This window comes from Melanaphis sacchari, unplaced genomic scaffold (genome assembly GCF_002803265.2).
Source record: "Melanaphis sacchari strain LSU unplaced genomic scaffold, SCAv2.0 Contig55_pilon_pilon, whole genome shotgun sequence".
Taxonomy (NCBI): Eukaryota; Metazoa; Arthropoda; class Insecta; order Hemiptera; family Aphididae; genus Melanaphis; species Melanaphis sacchari.
Genome location: NW_020271389.1, coordinates 593,016 through 612,994, shown reverse-complemented (window position 1 = coordinate 612,994; position 19,979 = coordinate 593,016). Strand labels below are relative to the sequence as shown.

Below are 19,979 nucleotides of genomic sequence, written 5' to 3'. Positions count from 1 at the left end.
CCCCTATTAACTTAACTATTTGACTATTATTGATTGTCGTGATGTTTCATTAAATTCTATAGTATTCCTTATGAGTTATGATTATATTATTCAATAGAAAAAAAGCTGATTTGATGTTAAGTTTAAAGCATAACAAATTTGAGTTATATAAATGGCTATACCCAATAATATATTTTCATTAATATAAGTGGTTACTATAAAACCTACAAATATATATATATATATACGAATATGAAACTACAGATGGAGAAATTTATATGGCTACTACAAACTTAACATGGGATTAAAATAAAAATCAAAAACTTAAAAACATGAAGTAGGTAAAAATATAATATATATATAAAAATGTATTTAACTTCTTTTAAAATAGAATAAACTTAATTTTGACTTTTTTGTTTAATATTAAAATATCTACCTATTAATTGCAATAATTATTTAAACATTTATAATTTATAGTACAGATCTTGCTGATAATCTAAGACAATCCATTATCAGTTATATAGTAGCATAATATCACATTATCGATGACAGGTATACAAATAAAATACTTATTACTGCTAGTTTATTAATCATTAATTACAATACCTTTAATCTTTATAATCTTTCTATTTTTAATAAGATTATACAATAGCACAGACAAATAAAATTTGTTTTTAATAACTAACAGAAACGATTAAAATTTAAGAAAAACTTGTTAAACGAGCAATTTTATAATTGCTTTATTTTCAATCAGAAATATATTTTTTCTCAGTAAAAAGTACTTTTTTATTATGTTTACACCTCAAAATCTGAATCCTATTAATTAATAATATTTTAGTATGTACTATGTAGACAATAAGTACAATCAATAAAATATTACAATCAATAAAAAAACACTTAATAAATAATTTACTATTCATATTTTAACAAATTTATTTCAGAACGTTAAGCTTAAGGGAACATGATAGTTAACTAGTTCACAATGTTTGTATAAAGCACAAATAATGTATAAACAATTATTATTCTAAAATAATACATGAATGTGTCTTGATGGATTTGAAGAACTTTATTCTAAATTACTGCCACAGGAGACTAAAAATTAATTATTTATTTAAATCATTAATACAAGTGAACATAAAAAAATGATATTTTATTTACTGATAAAATAAAAATACTACCTTAAAAGTCCAAATGATGGTCCACCAACCTCTGGTCCTTTGTTGAAACCTTTAAATATCAAAAAAAGTAAATTTAATATTTACTTCAATTACGTCTATTTACTTATGCATAAATACAATTTGTAGATGTAATAGTAACAAATATATTATACATAGTCATTAACTATTTATTTATGCACAATAATTCAAATTTGTTACATAGGTATTTTTTTTTTAATTAACCATAATATTAAATCCAATTTTTTTTTCTCTATCAATTAATAGAATCGTAAGTAATACTATTAAATTTAAAAAGCATTATGACATTTGAAAATAATTGAATAGTTCCTCATTTAAAGAATTGTACAATAAAAACAAACATACCCATGTATATAACGAATGGAATGAAGGCAACATGGTAAGATGTTTTGACGAATTCGGTGACTGACTCCAATCGAGCTTTTATTCCTGGTTTTAATAAACCCATTTTTGTTTATTTTGAATTTTTATTAGATTTTAGTTCTTAAAAATTTCAAAATTTTACAGTAATTTGTAAAACAGTAAAACCGTAAGCATTAAGTAATATAATTGTAAAATGTTGATAATAGATACGAGATAAAAGTTAGGTTAAATTTGAGGTAATGGCTTAACCTAAAATAGATTATGATAAAATGATCTATAAAAATTTATGTTATTATGATTATTAATATTATAAAATACAAATCTATAGGTAATGATTATTTAAATTATTATTATCTGTGGTATTCCATAATTTTTAATTCTAAATATTTTTAATAATATTAATAAAATACTTCAACCACAAACTATAGATAATATTCAACTACGGTTTATGTGATAAGACAACAGTCTTAGATTATTGGCTACAGACCACGATTAATGATAAGCAATTGATTAATGATTAATGATTATAGACTGAAAAAACGGCGAAAATTAGCAGTGTAAAGGTTTAATACTATTAAATATATAATTACATTCAATATTGTAAACTAGTAAAGGTAATTTGAAATAACAAAAGTTATTATTGTTTACTCGATTTGTGCTAAAAAGTAAAAAGTTATTAAAATAAAAATGTCTGACGATGAAATGGAAAAATTTGAAATCACTGATTTTGATTTGGACAATGAATTTAATATGAACAGACCCCAAAGACGACTAACTAAAAATCAAGCAATTTACGGTATTATATCAAATTATCTATAATAATAAATTTCAAAAAAGATATGGTGTATAGTAAAATAATTGAATTAATTTTGTAAATAGTTAATGGCTATAAATATTTCTTTAAAACAGTTCCTGTTATTGAATATGTATTATTAATAATAAATATTATTCCACTATATGATTCATTAAATATGCAAATTACCCTACAATGTTTTGTATTATTTAAGAGTTAATCATTTTCATTATATTATAAATAATTACTAAAAAAATTATTTTAGCTATATTTTGTAATTTACAAAATTAATTTATGGTTGACCAATTTTTCATGAATTATGAATAAACAATTGCTCATTTTTAGTATTAAATAACATACAACACATTTTCTAATATGTTGATTCATATTTTTTTACATCAAAAAAAATGTTTGCTATACATGGAACCATTTTTGATTACTCTTAAGCATGAAATTAAAAGCAAAAACTAATATTTGACAAATACCTAAGATATTCCATAAAAATAAATTATATACAATATTATCTAAATACTACCTTATTTCCAATATTATTTAAATATATTAAGTATCACTCACCAAATATAATATTTTCAAACAAATAATCCAACTAAAAGTATAAAAAATGTTATTGTTCAAATATAATAGCTTACATCATATGTACTTATCATATAAGTATAAGCACTGTGAAAACTACTTTTATTTTATTGTGTTATACATTTGTTATTTAGGAATTTGGGCTGATGAAGAAGGTAATGATAGTGACGATGAACCTTCAGGTTTTGGAGGCCGTAGAAAAAAAGATAAGAAATATAAACAAAACTACACTGCTCCCGTTTCATTTGTGGCTGGAGGAGTTCAGCAGGCTGGCAAAGAAAAAAAAGAAATTAAAACTGAAGAAAATAAAAGCAATGAAGCATACAATTTGGAAGATAATATCTCTGCATCTAGGTTTGAAAGATTAAATTTAAATATAATTTCCTATTAATTTAATATTTGTATTAATATATTATTATAGTGATGAAGAAAAACCAGCATTTAGTTTTGATATTGATCAAGAGTTGGCAGGATTACGAAAAAAACGATCCCAAGTAAATTCAAGTCTAATGAACAAAGGATTAGGAGATTGGGAAAAACATACAAAAGGAATTGGTGCAAAATTGTTGCTTGGAGTAATTTATAAATATTTTATTTATATATTAAGATTAATAAAAACTTAATAGTAACTCATAATTTTAAATTTAATAGATGGGTTATCAACCGGGTCATGGTTTAGGAAAAAAGCTTCAAGGTATTTTGGCTCCAATTGAAGCAAATTTAAGAAAAGGAAGAGGAGCAATTGGTACTCGATAACTATAAATTAATATACGTAATTTATACTAAAAATAATTCATCTTATTTTAGGTGCATATGGTCCCGAGTCTAAAACCAAACCAATGAAAATAGATGGTGAAAAAACAACAGAAAAGTCAAAAGATAACAAAGTTTTAGTAAGTGGTTGGAGAAAAGCTCTTAAAGCTGAAAAAACACAATATATTTATAAAACAGCTGAAGAAGTGATTGAAGAAAGTAAACAACCAGGGCAAAGAAAACGAGAATTCAAGTACAATTTTTACACTATTTAACTTTTAATTTTTATACATGTAGTGAGCATTTTTTATGATCAAGTAAATTTAGTAACTTTAAGTATATGTATTAATAATAAACCATGATACATCATAAATTGTATAACTTATTATACAATTTATTTTTATTTTCAGTGAACTAAGTAGAGTAAAAGTAATTGATATGACTGGTCCTGAACAGAGAATTTTATCTGGATATCATGCTATATCAGGTGTTAAAAAACCAACAGATCAGTGGGAAATACGGAAAGATAAAAAATACTCAAATTTTGATCTACCTGAGTTATTACATAATCTCAACCTATTAGTCGAAATTGCTGAACAAGTAAACAAAATAACTATACCTACCTATTTGATTTTATTATAAAATAAAATAAAAACATTAAATTTTGGTTTTATTACAGAACATAGTTACTAACAATCAAGAACTTTGTAATTTGGAGGATCGACTTGTTGTCATTGAACAAGAAACTAAAAAATTAGGAGAAAGTATTAATGACAAAGATAAATCAATTGAATCTCTTGAAAAAATGATTGTTATCATGGAATCTTTAAATGATGCATTAAAAAAAAATATGTTAGATAGTAACCAAGCTATAAAACGTTTAACAGAAATGAAAGTAAGTTTATTATTTAAAAATATTTTCTTTAACGTGTTGCTTAACTGAGATTTTAACTGTTCAGGAAAATTACTATCCAGATTATCGACTAAACGGTGGATCAGTTTTAGCTTTATCAATTTCTCAAATATTGATTAAAGAAATGCTATCTACGTGGGACCCATTACAAGATCCAACCATGCCTATCGAAGAACTCAAAAAATGGAAAGAACTACTAACTTTAAATGAGCCGTGTGCTGTTGGTTTTCAAACAAGTGATGAATTTCAAACATTAATTTGGCAAGAATGGGTACCTCAAGTTCAAAAAGCATGCGGGTGATTATAACATTAGTTAAATAAGAATTAATTGTTTTTTTTTTCAATACTCTATATTTGTTAGTTGTTATATTGGGGTTCACCAAATAACAGCCGGCATATAGACTGTAGACAAACTTTATCTAACTTACAGTCTTAGAATTATCTGTTAAAATCATTATTTTTAATAATGAATTTTAATTGATGATCTCTATGTTAATTCATAGTCAAAGTTTTCTTCTATGATTTATGTTGTGCGATGTTCTCAGCATTTTTATTTATTTTTTTTTTTTATTAAGGCAATGGAAGTGTCGAGATTATAATAGTATGTTAAAACTTGTTGAACAATCTGCTGAATTGATACCAACTGACATAATTAGTAAAGTTCTTGAAAATATGATTTTACCTCAAATACAGTCAGAAGTGGAAAAATGGGATCCGTTGACTGATCTTGTACCAATCCATTTGTGGATTCACCCATGGTTGCCATATTTAAGTGAGTCAAGTTCAATATAAATTATTAACTAGATAGATAATTTCAAATAAAATTATTATTTTATTGTTAACATAAATAGGTAAACATTTTGAAACAATTGTTTATCCTACACTAAGACAAAAATTAAGTGTAGCATTAAATGCCTGGCATCCATCCGACAATTCTGCTAAGTTGATGCTCCAACCATGGATAAATGTTTTTCAACAAGGCTACATGGAAGCTTTTCTAATAAAAAATATTGTTCCTAAATTACAAGCAGCTCTACATGCATTTGTTATCAACCCACATCATCAACAATTGGGTAACTTTTATATTAGTTTTAAAAATTATCATTAATATATTAAAATTTAAAAATAAAATTCTAATTTTTTATTTAGATAATTGGAATTGGGTTAATGCTTGGTCAGATGTATTACCATTGCCCACATTGGTAGAATTGTTAGACCAACACTTCTTTCCTAAGTGGCTCAAAACACTTACTATGTGGATAAATATGAATCCCAATCACGAACAAATAAGTAATTGGTATACAGGATGGAAGTCTTTAATGCCTGCCGTAATAGTTGAACATCCAACCATTAAAGGGAGATTTCATTCGGCTTTGGATATAATGAGCCGAGCAGTTGGAGGACCTTCTATGCCACAACCACCTCCACCACCAACGATTCACGTAAACAGCTTAAATTATAAAATGAACAAATAATTATTTTGTTATTATCATTATAATATTAAAGGTTTTGATTTATATTTTTAGGGTGGTCTAGCTGAAGCTGTACGTACTGCATCACAAATGCCACATGGCTTTAAAGAATTAGTACAAAAACGTTGCGAGGAACGAGGTATTTTATGGATGCCTATTTCTGGTCGTTTTAGAGAAGCTAAACAAGTATATAGATGTGGAGCCAGACTTCAAGCATTTATAGACCGTGGAGTTTTATTTGTTAGCCAAGATGGAACAAATTTTGCTCCAATGTCTGTACAGTCCATGTTAGAATTATGTGAATAAATTTGTATTAATATTATTGTTTATAATGACAAATTATTGGAAATATTATGTATAATTAAAGTTATGAAGATAAAATGTCAAATAAAAGCACTATTTTTGTAATGGGTTTTCAATTTTTATATATTTATTGATATTAATGAATATTTATGATATATTTATTAGATTTACATAGTAAGTGTAAATTATCATAGGTAGGGGTGTTTTTAGCATTTGCTTATATTAATCATGAATAAACTATTAATGATATAAACATCATCAATAACTCTGAAAATTTACTGAGATTAACAACATTAGTCATCCAAAATTGAACCGATTAACTTGGATAAAATCTAAATACTCTGGTTACCTACATCATGAATTATGTTTAAAATCAATTTATTAAAATTAAGACTGAAGTTTATTTAAAATTCCAAAAATTAGATTTTTAAAAACTGTATTATAAAATAAAAAAGGGATGTTTGGCGAATCACCTTGTATAGAGCATAATGTTTTTCAAAAATTACATTTTTTATATTTTAAATATTACATTCCAAAAATGTTTTTCACGAGAATACATTTAAATACTTATATATTCGGACGTAGAATATGGTATTACAAATCCTATTTCCGCGGCTAAATCTGAAAAACCGCTAACGCTAACAGTGTTATGAAATTTTCCTTTTACAAATACGTTTACTCCTAAGTATAAATTGTCTCGATAATCAATACTCCAAATTTAATTTATTCCGAGAACGCATTTTCTTTCAAAACCCGAGATTGAGCCGAATAATCATTATAAATCGACCAAAACATAAACATTTCCCAACGTTCGTTTCTTAATAATAATAGGTGCCTAATCGTCAGAGTACACTAAAAATTGCTTCGCATTAAAATTTAAAATCCTTGTATCCTAACTGAACATTGTGCCAACGTTGAAACGACGTTTATTGGGACAATAATTATTTTTGCGAGTAACTCAGTAGGGACTTGTGGAGAAAAAATGTAATTTTTGGAATAATTAATGAAATCGCGAACGTTAGAAATTCGGATAAAAATAAAAATCTGGCCGAATTCGTTTCGTAGCCATCAACTACATCAAAATTTTGTCGTATTACTCGTATTATTCGTACTTCATAATATTATTATCACTGAAAAAATGGTAATATCAGCAATCAGCTTACGTCTCGTCTAATCACTATAATCGTGCGCGTTCGTACTGCACTCCTGCCCACTAACCACTGATCACCAATAAAGCCTGTGCCCCCGTGTCACCCGACGGCCGACACTAGCTTTCGATTCCGTCAGTACTCAGTACTCACTATCCGCTATCCAGTAATTTTCGTCATTAAAATCGTTAAACCCGTTTTCAGTTTAGTTTTTCCTGCTGTTTGTCGGAAGACGTCACACGGATACGATTGACTTTAAACGGTCTTTCAACGCTAATATTTCGATCGCAGGACGGATTTCTGAACGTAAGTCCGCAATTATTTTTACACGTCATCGTCGGTTTCGCAGGGGAATTCAGTATCGAAATACGCCTTTTTGGTAATTTTATTTCCAATCGTTTGTCGCCGTTATTCGTTATCTTATCTCTAAATATTATTACAGTTCAGTCGGATCGGCCCCTTCATCATTATTTACTAAATAGTAAATCGACCATTTATTGTTATAATTTCCTAACTAGGTATCTTAATTTTTTTATTTTTTTTCCGAACAGTCAGAAATAATGGATAACTTTGGTGAGAATTTCGATGACAGCGATGTCGATCCAGCTGCAGAATTTTTAGCTCGCGAACAGACTCAATTGGCGGGCTTAGAAGACGATCTCAACACACCCAATGTACCGATCGGTGTCACCCAAACATTATCAAACGGTAACCACTATTAATCTCTACCAGCCGAGTACAATAGTCATCACTTGCCTGTTTTGTGAAGCTTTTTATTCATACCTTTGTATTATTTTTTTTTTCTGCATGCTATGAATTGTATGTACAATTAGGTTCAGGAAGCAGTTTTGAAATAATTGATAGTGCAGAAAACCAGTTAACTAACTCTGTAAATGGTGAGTTTATAAATTTAAAATTCATTCAAATAAAACATATCAGTTTAATTAAATGGTGTCTGTAGTACTATTTATGTATTAACATTTCATTGATAATAGTAAATTTCTTAATTTTTTTGAAATTTATTTATGATAAATACTTAATAGTATAAAAAAATAACACGCTTAATTTTAATATTAAACTGAGTCAAAACCAATTGTTCATTTTACTATGATTATTTTCCCATAAGTTATAAAATACTTTTAAATCGTGTTTCATTATTAAAAAGATTAATAACATTAAAATATTTAAAAAACTATATTTTCATTTAGATATTTGATTTCTATTAATATATTATTAATAATTGGTTCTTAACTTCTTAATATTCAAATTCTTGAAATTTTTTTTAAATAAATAAATCTTTTTTAATCTTTGTTTTAATAATAAAAGTAATGACTAATAAATATAGATAAATTACTTGTTGAAACTAGTTTTAATTTAAAAAAAAAAAATAATAAGAAATAGGAATGTACTGAACCTATACCTAATAATTTCTAAATTATCCCTCAAGATTAAGGCAAATAAATGTATGTACTTATCATTTATTTTTAATTAACATTTTTTATTTAATAAAACCCTAAGCTCTTATTCAAGTAGAAGTCTAGTTACGCCAATTTCTGTTATGCTTTTCTCATATTATTTGCAAGTGTTGTTTTATTATTGTTTTGTTTTTTTTTCCTTTGACCTAGAAAATGGATTAACGAATGGTTTTACTGCTACGAATAGTGATGATGGTAAGTAAAAGGCTGTAAATTTACCATAGATATATACCAAACATATAGATATAAAATTATTTATTATTTATTACGTTAAGTTTAAATTATTATTTATAAAGCCTATTATTTTAATGAATATATTTATATTATTATGTTACTTGAATTAAAACATTACTGAGTAGCTTCAATCGCTTAAAAATAAATAAATCAAAAACTAATTAGAAACATTTTTTTTTTATATTAGCAATATATTTTATAAAACTATTGCTATTGTAAATTTGTTTATAGTTATGAGTCTTAATTCCTTTTGTTATGTGCACCATGATAAAATGTTCTAAACTTTAATAATTTAATTCAGAAAAACAAATAGTGAGTATTGATAGCACTTGTATTATTTTTAGATACATATTGTTTATAAGTAGGAATTGGATTTGCTTACATTTGTATATTAGTAGTTTTTTGTACTTAATGTAAATTAAGCACATATCTTTCATAAATGTACGATTGAAAATAATATTTTCTTTTTATCAGATTTCTGCATTGTAAAGTTAGAGCATATTTTACAATATTAAAGTCATTTTCTTTTAATAATATGTGGCACTATTTTTAACTAAAATAAAAATTATTTAAATTACTAAAAATTAAAATTAAAAAAGTAAATATTTTTATATGGACAAATTAAATTTGATACTTTTCAAAAAAAAAGATAAGATAAACTTAAAGTCTTTTTATTTATTAGTTTACTATGAATATTGTAAACTGTTTTATATTAATAAAAATAAATTCATACGTTTTGAAATATGGTTTTTATAATTAAGCATGTTTAACCATTGTTGGTGTATAAATGTATATTTTTAAGAACATTTGTAAGTGAATATACTTAATACCTTACTTTTTAGTCATCTTTATGATTTATCTGATATCTATAAACATTTGAATGATTAAATTTAAAAAAGTAAGAAAGTAGATAATAGCTCTACTGTACAGTAGATGTTGATTGTACCTTGTAATTGATTTGGTCACTGTAATGAATATAATATTATGAAGTTTATTGAAATACCTATTATCATGTACAAAAAATTATTCTGAATGGTTACTAAACAATTATTTAAAAAATAACTGAAAAATTTCTGCTTTTATCCCATTAAAATACAAATTAAATCACATTTTTTGCTGGAAAAAGTATCTTCATACAAAATAAAAAAAAAAACACTTATCAATTTAAAATCAATACATTCATTACTCTGATCAGAATCTAAAAATAGTTTTTGTATATTTTGTACATGTCTGTGCAGTAAAAAAATTGGTTTCACCTAAAAAAAATTGTGAGTAAATTATTATTTTTTAGGGTATGATTATTAAAATTAAAAGTATAAAACATTTTAATAATTTTTATGACTTTTTAACTATATTTTTTTCTTTAGATACATCATCGCCAATTATTGCTCCAAAAATTGAAAGAGAAGAACCAGAAAAAATTAAAAAATGGCGAGAAGAACAAAAGACCCGATTAGAAGAAAAAGGTATTATCATATGATGATGAAAAGAACTTTATGATATTTTACTTAATTTATTTTGTGAATGTGTCATTAGACGCTGATGAAGAAAAAAAGAAGGAAGAATTACGATTGATTGCTAAAAAGGAATTGGAAGAATGGTACAAGATTCACAAGGAACAAATCGCAAAAACTAAAGATGTTAATCGGTAATATATATACCAATATTGTAAATACTATTATATTTTATCATAAATATGTTTTTCTTAAATGCTTCATCGGAATAGAGAATCTGCAATGTAAGTAATACAATTAAGCTTAATAGATTGATGATGACCATTTAGTTTTAATTAGAAAATGTATTGACAATTTTTTTTATTATTATTATTTGTAATATTGGTTCTTCTCTGATTTTCATCTAGAAATGCCGAAAAACAATTTGTTGCTGAATCGGATGAAATTGAGCCAGGCACTGAGTGGGACCGCATCTCAAAACTCTGCGATTTTAACCCAAAATCCAGTCGTGCTAGTAAAGACGTGACACGCATGAGATCTATCATTCTTCAACTCAAACAAACTCCGTTGAAGAAATCTGTTTCACCTGCAAAATAATTTGTAATTATAATTTCCTTTCTGTCATTCCTATACAGTAAAATATTTATTCTATTGAGATTTTTTTTATTTTATAGCATTGCTACATAGTAAATGTAATATTAAATTCAGAGATAATAGATTTATAATAATTTTTGTAGCATGTTTATGCTCATTATATTGTATTATTTATTTGTTGTTTATAAAATATTATTCATAAAATTCAATTAAAATGTATCTGTTACTTGTAATATATCATAACCTATTGCAATAAATATCAAATATTTATACTTAACATTAGATTCTCATTTATTGTGTTATCTGGTTCTTGTTTATCATTATAATTTGTAGATTTGTGTAGTTTGATTTATTATAATATATTTTTATAAATTATAATTGGCTTATGTATATATATATATATATATATATATATATTTAATAGGATATATTATACATTCTATGAATTATTTTTTTTTCTATAATATGGGTATGAGTGGACAGAGTAGGTTGACGCTGGCTAGCTGATTAAAAAAGCGACCCTTTATTGGCCTTTTTTTTTCTATGAAGTCCCTGCGCTGTTGATAAATTAATCATCTAGGTATATTTTCAAAAATATTTGTCAATTTATTGAATTGAGATTCTTAATCAGGGAAAGAGGTTGACAGTTGGCTAAGCAGGATAGGAATCTTTTATTAAAGATGTGTGCAGTCTTGGATAAAGAGTGATTGAAGACATTGGACATCCCCATCCACTATTAGGTGTAGTGTATTTGAATTAGAGTGTTTGGATTCTTGTAAATTTGACAGTTTTATAGATATAACATTATATTATTGTCTGTGCTTGGTTCGGATGCTGTAAAATCAAAAATCATAGTTTTGTATAGAATTTATATTTTAAGATTAAAATTTGATTGTTTTTTTTTTATTAGAAACTAGGTTCTCATGTCTTCAGTTGAGCAATAGTCATTTTATTTTAATTTTATCATTTCATTGAGTCATTTATCTAAAAACATTCCTAAGTAGTGGGTATTTGTTGATTAACTTTGGAATTATGGTGTTGATTAGAACTATGAGAAGAGAAACGCTTTTACATATTGTAAATGTACCATGTAGATAATGTTTGAGTGTTATTTTTGACACTTCATTTAGTGTATCAAATGAATAATAGATGAAGGTGATTTTTTAGATTATTAGAGGTTATAATTGGGTTACTAAGGGTGGTTAAAATAGCTTTGTAATATCTATGTTATCATACAAGTGTATTAGAAGTATTTAGTTCATCGTCTAAGAAAATGTTAAATAGAACCAAAGATATATTTTGTTTTTTAAGGAACTCTAACTTTGGAAAGTGCTTCAGAAGATGGAATTTCAGCTATTGCGGTAATATCTTTTAGTTTTTCAATAATATTGCTATTAATTAATATCTATAATTGAGAAGACCACTTGTAAAATAAAATAAAATTAAGAATAAAACCATAAAATTTAAGAAATTTTCATTGGCCTTACTTCAACTAACACTTATTATACTTAAACTCGAAAACAGAACAATTAAGAAACTAATAAAGAACAGAAACAACTTTTTATCAAGTATGAAACTAAAATTAACCTCATCTTAATACAAAATTACCTTAACCCATCAATTAAATAATTAAATAGACTAAATATTCACAAATAAGTTCTTGAATAAATCACAGTATGACATTTTGAGACATTAAAATAAACATTCAACTTACCTGCCCACAATAACATTACCAAAGAATTGATGTCTTCCTAAATACGAAGGAAATGGGTACATCATTCTTTTAAAGAAAATGCCTGATATCCTCTGCATAAATGAGGAACTGACAATATGATAATATTAGAACAAAAAAATCATTAACAGAAGAGGTTATAAATCACTATCATGTGGAATTTCAGAAGAAACATAGAAGTAATCAGATTAAATGCATTCTTTTCTTCAATAAATTTAGATATAAAGGAAAAATCACAATAGTATATGTTAGATAACTATTTTATTATACGAGCATGTGATACAAAAACCTGAATTTTCTACATTAAAATTAACTTCAAGCCTTAAGGCCTTAACAATACGCCTAGTAACTATAGATACCATTTAGAAGGTTTATGCGATTCATGAACATAACTAAAAATATAGTTTTTTATTTAAAAGTAAAGGTATATCTTGTAAAGTAAAAAATCATTAATAAATACATTAATTAAACAATAAATATGGGGATATTTTAAAAGAGACATTATCTCTTTGAATAAATAAATAATTGTTAAATCTGATAACTAAAAATAAACATACAAAAATAGGTTAACTTTAGAATTCATTACCACTTGATCAATAGTAATAGTAACATTGTAGTTTAGAACCATAACGAATTTTCTTTGCTTTTTGACATAGATTGGTTTAAATCTGCACGCAAGCTTTCAGCTAATTCTTCTAGCGATTCTGCTTCCGACAACAACATAAGCTATACAAGAAAAAATTAATATAAAAAAGATAAATAAAATAAAATTATAGCTAAAAAAAATTCACTTTAGCAGAAGCAATCATCTCACGAGCTACTTTTAACGGTAAATGATTAATAACATTGCATAATTCTTTTTTATTTGCTTTAGCTACATCATTTAATGTTTTATAACCTGCTTTAAATAATTGAGTTGCTCTACCCTATAATAAACATTTGTGAGTTAGTTTGATTTAATAACAATAATTTACACATTAATAAAAGAATTTAAAAATCATATACTTACAAATCTCACGGATGGCAAACTCATTAAAGATTCAAGTTCAGATGAATTTCCTAATATCCCTATGTTGAGTTTGGGAATAATATTTTGAAATAACATTGGAAAATGATCCAACTTTTTATCATTTAATGCCTAAAATTTAAAACTGATTTAATTTCAATCACATTAAATATAATTAAGGTATGTTAATTCAGCGATGCCCAATCCTATATTCAGTTATACTTTTAAGATAACATTACTAGTAGACACTATGGTAAAATAACTAACGAATATTGATGGTAGAATCTATTCTATTTTTTCAAATAACAGATTGTAATAATACCCAACGCAAATAAATTTTAAGCAAGATGTCAACATTGATTAATACTTTAATTTTAATATCATATTATTTTTATTGTATTTTCCATTCATTTTAAATTAATTATGAATACTTCATTCAATTAATTAATAAAAAGCATACTAGTAATTTACTAATTATATTTAGGTAAAGAGTAATTAATTTGATTTTAATATGTTATTGTGCAAAACAATCTTAAGTATGATTGAATTTAGTTTATACATTTAAATACGATCATAATTCATTTGATTCTTATAAAATTTAAATATTGATCCAATAAAATAAAACAAAAAAGAAAACCTAATCTGACTTAGTTTTTTAGGGAGTGAATGAGTAAAATCATATTTTGCTAAGCCTAAAAATAACAATTTGGGCACCACTGTCATGATTAAATGTGATTTTCACCTCAGTAAATCTTAATATGGAAGAAGCGTTTGATGCAGTTCTCGATAAGAATGAATGTATTGTTCCCCTTTGCAAGTTATATGTCTTAGAGACTGTCCAAATAGATTTTTTATTCCACAAATCATTCAAAATCAAACTCATAAGAAACTTCTCCCAAATACTTTCAGATACATTCTATTAGTTTAAAATTGGAAAAAAATTAACATAATAAAAATAATAATATGTAACTAATATGCTCTTGAGTATTACAGAGTTATTTTAGTAGTTACAAATATTTATTGTATTTTTAAAGTATTTTTATTTTTTAACAAAAAAAATTCTTACTTTAATTTTTCCATAACTAAAGAATTGTGATATACATAATTCATTTAATCCTAATCGATTAGCCAATGCTTGTTGATCTCCTTGTAAATTTGTCATCTATGAGAAAAGATAATTTAAAAATCTTTCTTTATAATATATCTCATTTAAGTTAAGAAACTTAATAAGTGGTCAAAGTGTGCACAAAGGTATTTTTGCATTAAGTTGTAGGCGTACAGATGTTAGATTTGATAAGGGTAATGGAAGGACAAACCTAACTGTTGTCCACTACTGAATTTATTTCTTAGCTTAAATAGGATATAATATAATAAACACTCTGTTGCTATACTTACTATATCTAAAACAATTGAACGGTCCAATGTGATACATTCTGTATAAGGAACAGCTAAGTATAATAAATGAAGCTTATTAGTCAATATTAATGCACTAGAAGCTTCCAATAATTCTGTATATAATTTTTGAGCTTCTAATATGTCCAAGTTAGCAGCAACTGCAGCTTTTGCAATTGTTGTTAATTTTAATTTATCTTCAGTTGACTTATCAAATGCATTTATTGATCTTAATTTATCTAAACATGATTCTATTATATCTGATGCAACTGTACATTCAACATTATGCTTCTCAGCTTGTTGAACAAAAAGCGTGCGCTTCATTAGGTTTACCAGTTGTTGTTGACTAGATGTACGCCCTGTACTTATAGAACTTAATATCATTGAATAAACTACATTTTCTTCAGTACCAAGGCAGCTGTCAATATTTTCAATGCCACTTTCTATTAATACTTTTATCTAAAATTAAAATATTTTATAAAATCAAAAAAATGTATCATAAAAATAAGTATTTATCTAAAATTTAAACTTTCTTATATATTTATAATAATACATCTTGATTTTATCATCAATAGCATAAGAAACATGTACAGCTATGCCACTGAATTTGTAAACTAATTACTAAAAAATCACAAAATAAAAATAACCCATTTATAAAATTATAATGTATTCATAATAACCTTTTCTTTATCATTTTCTTGGCATAATAGAACACTGTCACCACTTTCTGTCAGACCAGCTCTACCAGCACGCCCTACCATTTGTCTGTATGTACTTCGTTTCATTAAGTCTCGTCCAACATATGGTGATGTTATTATAACCTAATTAATTAAAATAATAATTAAATAATGCTTGCAGTATTGTATGTTGGATAGGCCACAGGAACTAGAATTTTACATCTATATCAAAAACAACTATTATTGAATCTTAATAAAAAAATTTAAAAAATGAAAGCTATTACCACAAATGGGGTTTAGAATAGAAGTAAAAAATATACATATTGTAAATTTAACATATTTTTCAATCATGATCTAAAATTATAAAATATAAATTGTTTAATTTTACTCTTTGTGCAGGAAGATTTACACCAGCTGCTAATGTTGATGTACAACAAATACATTTGAGAATACCATCTAGAAAAGCTTCTTCTAAAAGTTTCCTTTCAGCATTTGTCAATCCTAAAAATATGTTACTTAAAGCATAAATCACGAGTAATATTAAATCAAAATATAGTTAGGCCCTTACCTGAATTATGATATGCCACTCCAAAGAGGATACTTTTGGTTAATAAAGGACACACTCTACCGTCACCTTCTTCTTTGAGTGCTTTATACAGTTCTTCTTTTTCTTTAAGTTTAACTTGTGTTTCTTCACTATTAGGTTTATAAAATATAACTACATTATACTAAACGATTTTTCATTAATAAAAATATCTTACTGTGAATAATGCTTACCGTCCAATAGTTTTATAGATAATTTTGGCAATACTCTGACAACTACTTTTGGTAGGACAAAAAATCAAACAGCTACCATTTGGTAATACTTCACGAACAAGAAGCCCAATACCACTGGGATCTAATTTTTTCATACCATCTGAATAAACCTAATTAAAAAATAAATAATTATTTTTAATCAAAAATACATTTTTAAAACTTAAAACTTACATCAAAATGTAATTTTCTATCGAGTTTAGTTTTTAAAGAACCATCAATATCTTTATTTATCACAAACACGTCTTCATTCAATTTTATAGTTTCAATTAGTTTTACAGGTCTAAAATCTCTTGTGTATACATGAGCATTTAAAAAATCACCAACTTCATGCATATTTCCAATTGTAGCTGACATTCCAATAATCTGAATATTATCTATAGGTAGTTATTGGCTATAGTAAATATTTAAAAAAATAATAATACAATATTATAGTTTAAGTATTACTTACTCATGGACTGATTGTAATCTAAGACTTTTGTAAGAGTTGCTTCTAACAAAGCTCCTCTTTTTTGTTCACCAAGAAGATGCAGTTCATCAACTACAATCATTCCAACACTCCGTCCACCTAATTGGCCATTATCAGCTAACATACAATCAACTAATCCAGCTCCTCTCTCTAGAGTGCACACATATAATGATGATTTACGTTTACGATGAAGTGGAGGATGTTTCCCTTTACCACCAACATATTCTTCTACATAGAACTCCAAGTTAAGGCCAAATGGACATAAGGACTGCACCTTCTCATTTATATTAAAAATTGTGTTTAAAAATAAATTTTTAAATTTTATCATCATTCACTACATACCTTTTCTTGAACTAAAGCAACATATGGCAAAATAAATATAACATTACGTTCATGAACTATGAGTTCTTTAAGCATGAGAATTTCTGCTACAAGTGTTTTTCCACCACTTGTAGGCAAGGCATAAATCAAATTTTTTCTAGTTTTTATCGCATTTAAATTCAAACATTCAATTTGCCAATCTATAAGTAAAATATAATATAACAAACAGATAATCATACGTCTAAAACCGATCAGTAATCAAAAAAAAAAAATCAAACCATAAAGTTGTGTAATCCTTTTGTGTTTTTTGAACAAATGTTTTACTTTGGACGGTAAACCAAAGAATTCACTATCATCGTCCGCATGAAAGCGTTTTTGAGAGTTACCATCGAACGTCGTTTCCAATTGACGTTTCTGCGTCGAAACATCCGAAATCAAACTAATATTTTTCATTTTAAAAATGTAATTACATATTACACTTTTATCTGATGTTATAACTCGCGAGTCACGATCATTGATTGTGTTGATTGTAATATAAAAACGATCTCATTCTACAAAATAATAATATGTAAGCGCCCGTAATACATTTTATTTTTAGTATAAAAATTGTTAACGAATTAAGAATTCTTCGGAGAAGACTAGTGCACCGGCCATCAACTGAGAGTAATATTTAAAAATACTATGAAATAGAAACGGTTGGTGATAATGATAAATGATAATATGAGCACATGGTATGATTGTAAAAATCTGGATCTGGTTAGAGTTTGCGCAATCGTCGTACGCGTAAGCCACGGTTCACACACAATATAATGGACATGTTATTATCCAACCGTGCTTGACGTCATAAAATCGCTAACTTAATTTCTAAATATTTGACAGTCCAAATGTTAGAAACATACCATTTACCTTATATTATCAAGATATCAAGATCTTACTCTATGCTTCAACAGCAAAATATGAAAATCATCGATTATCGGAGTTATATTATTATTTATTTACCGTAGGTACTTGTTTCATGTTTGTATCGTCTCCTCGTCCTCACGGTTTAAAATTTATCACCACGTCGCCATGAGTTAACCCCGTCTGTACATTGGTTTCTGTTATATTGCAATACGCCAATACCTTCTATATTATTTTCTAATACCTACCGTATAACCGTTAAAAACTTACATAAATTTCAAATAAAAGTAAGTAATAATAACAGTATCTTATTATTACAATACTCTTTATTTGTTTTGTCGATAAGTTTTTGTTTTAAAAATGTAATGCTGTAGCATAAAATATTGCGGAAAATGATTTATTAAAATTAATTTTTAATTCTGATATTAAATATAAAATATATGATAATATAATATAATAAAATATAATATATCATATAAAAATTACTTTTTGGTTTGCGTCTGTCATCGTCGTTTGGAACAATAAGGATCAATTTTTAACTTTGGTAATGGTTTTTGGTAGAAAATTGGCCGAGTATAGACGTATAATTAGTTTTTAGGGGGATCAAAAGTAAAACATTTCCAATAGGTACTTTTCTTGGTAATGAAGAAAAACAAAAATAAAATGGAATTTTATGGCGCTACACCAATTTTTGACAAAATTTTATTTTTAAATACTAACGAATATAGAAATATTGAAGACTTATATTATTTATATGAAAAATTCTAAAATATTTTAACACGAATAAGTATAAGATTTAAACGATTTGAGTTGTTAGGGCATCAGGCATTTACTTATAGAGGGCAAATGAAGATGTATTGAAGAATGCCCTGCAAAATAATGATTATTATTACCTATTAAAACTTGTGGCACCATAATAAACTTGGCTAATTAAAATATTTTAAAAGTTCAGTCAATTCTATATTTCTATACACTATCACGAAGTATTAACTGATTTCAATATATGCTAATAACCTAATAGTAATTATAATTGCAAGTTTAACTTGTGAAATAACGATTCGCCTAGAGGAAGTGATATGTAAGTAATGACCTATTTGAAGTCATGACCAAATCACAAGCACTATAGATTACCAACCCATACTTCTCATAAAAACCAAAATCATACTATATATATGTACCTACTGCTGCAGCGTAAATCAATTATATTGTAGACATGTTTAAAGGGATAAATAAAAAGAATGCGTATATAATAGCTGTACAGCAAATAAATATATTTAAAAAAAAACATACATTAGAATAAAAAAAAAATCAGTCACAACTTAAATAATACCTTATCTAATAGGTTAAGTATCTTACATGGTAATGAGAACAAAAGCCTAAGATATACTTTACACAGTA

The 19,979-nt window shown here is 26.0% G+C and overlaps 4 protein-coding genes across 9 annotated transcripts; 2 read left to right on the top strand and 2 right to left on the bottom strand.

Moving 5' to 3' along the window:
- Positions 1 to 884: 884 nt before the first annotated feature.
- LOC112599857 (mitochondrial import receptor subunit TOM7 homolog) lies at positions 885 to 1,711 on the bottom strand. The gene is made up of 3 exons (XM_025346936.1): positions 1,521 to 1,711; positions 1,158 to 1,206; positions 885 to 1,071 (listed from the first exon to the last, which is right to left on the bottom strand). Exons 1-3 carry the CDS (start codon positions 1,621 to 1,623, stop codon positions 1,056 to 1,058), a joined length of 168 nt encoding a protein of 55 aa, XP_025202721.1. The 5' UTR covers positions 1,624 to 1,711; the 3' UTR covers positions 885 to 1,055.
- A 353-nt stretch (positions 1,712 to 2,064) lies between these two features.
- On the top strand, positions 2,065 to 6,437 carry LOC112599815 (tuftelin-interacting protein 11). Its single transcript, XM_025346874.1, has 12 exons — positions 2,065 to 2,334; positions 3,060 to 3,279; positions 3,347 to 3,500; positions 3,577 to 3,670; positions 3,733 to 3,931; positions 4,089 to 4,278; positions 4,358 to 4,573; positions 4,638 to 4,888; positions 5,167 to 5,363; positions 5,443 to 5,664; positions 5,741 to 6,033; positions 6,118 to 6,437. The coding sequence occupies exons 1-12, from the start codon at positions 2,226 to 2,228 to the stop codon at positions 6,367 to 6,369; spliced, it is 2,397 nt and encodes a 798-aa protein (XP_025202659.1). The 5' UTR covers positions 2,065 to 2,225; the 3' UTR covers positions 6,370 to 6,437.
- Positions 6,438 to 7,573: 1,136 nt separating this feature from the next.
- Positions 7,574 to 11,343, top strand: LOC112599832 (clathrin light chain). Of its 6 annotated transcripts, none has more exons than XM_025346901.1 (9): positions 7,575 to 7,820; positions 7,957 to 7,995; positions 8,066 to 8,222; positions 8,348 to 8,410; positions 9,140 to 9,184; positions 10,591 to 10,689; positions 10,760 to 10,871; positions 10,950 to 10,961; positions 11,085 to 11,343. In XM_025346901.1, exons 3-9 carry the CDS (start codon positions 8,075 to 8,077, stop codon positions 11,272 to 11,274), a joined length of 669 nt encoding a protein of 222 aa, XP_025202686.1. In that variant the 5' UTR covers positions 7,575 to 7,820; positions 7,957 to 7,995; positions 8,066 to 8,074; the 3' UTR covers positions 11,275 to 11,343. The 6 variants fall into 6 exon arrangements, with proteins under 6 accessions (XP_025202688.1, XP_025202686.1, XP_025202685.1 ...); XM_025346900.1 differs by having other exon boundaries at positions 7,575 to 7,893; XM_025346899.1 differs by lacking the exon at positions 7,957 to 7,995 and having other exon boundaries at positions 7,576 to 7,820.
- Positions 11,344 to 13,491: 2,148 nt separating this feature from the next.
- Positions 13,492 to 18,355, bottom strand: LOC112599845 (helicase POLQ-like). The gene is made up of 14 exons (XM_025346921.1): positions 17,960 to 18,355; positions 17,703 to 17,881; positions 17,343 to 17,634; positions 17,066 to 17,268; positions 16,856 to 17,004; positions 16,647 to 16,774; positions 16,467 to 16,579; positions 16,082 to 16,222; positions 15,405 to 15,860; positions 15,076 to 15,171; positions 14,752 to 14,925; positions 14,013 to 14,141; positions 13,795 to 13,929; positions 13,492 to 13,729 (listed from the first exon to the last, which is right to left on the bottom strand). The coding sequence occupies exons 1-14, from the start codon at positions 18,132 to 18,134 to the stop codon at positions 13,622 to 13,624; spliced, it is 2,478 nt and encodes an 825-aa protein (XP_025202706.1). The 5' UTR covers positions 18,135 to 18,355; the 3' UTR covers positions 13,492 to 13,621.
- Between the last annotated feature and the right edge of the window lie 1,624 nt (positions 18,356 to 19,979).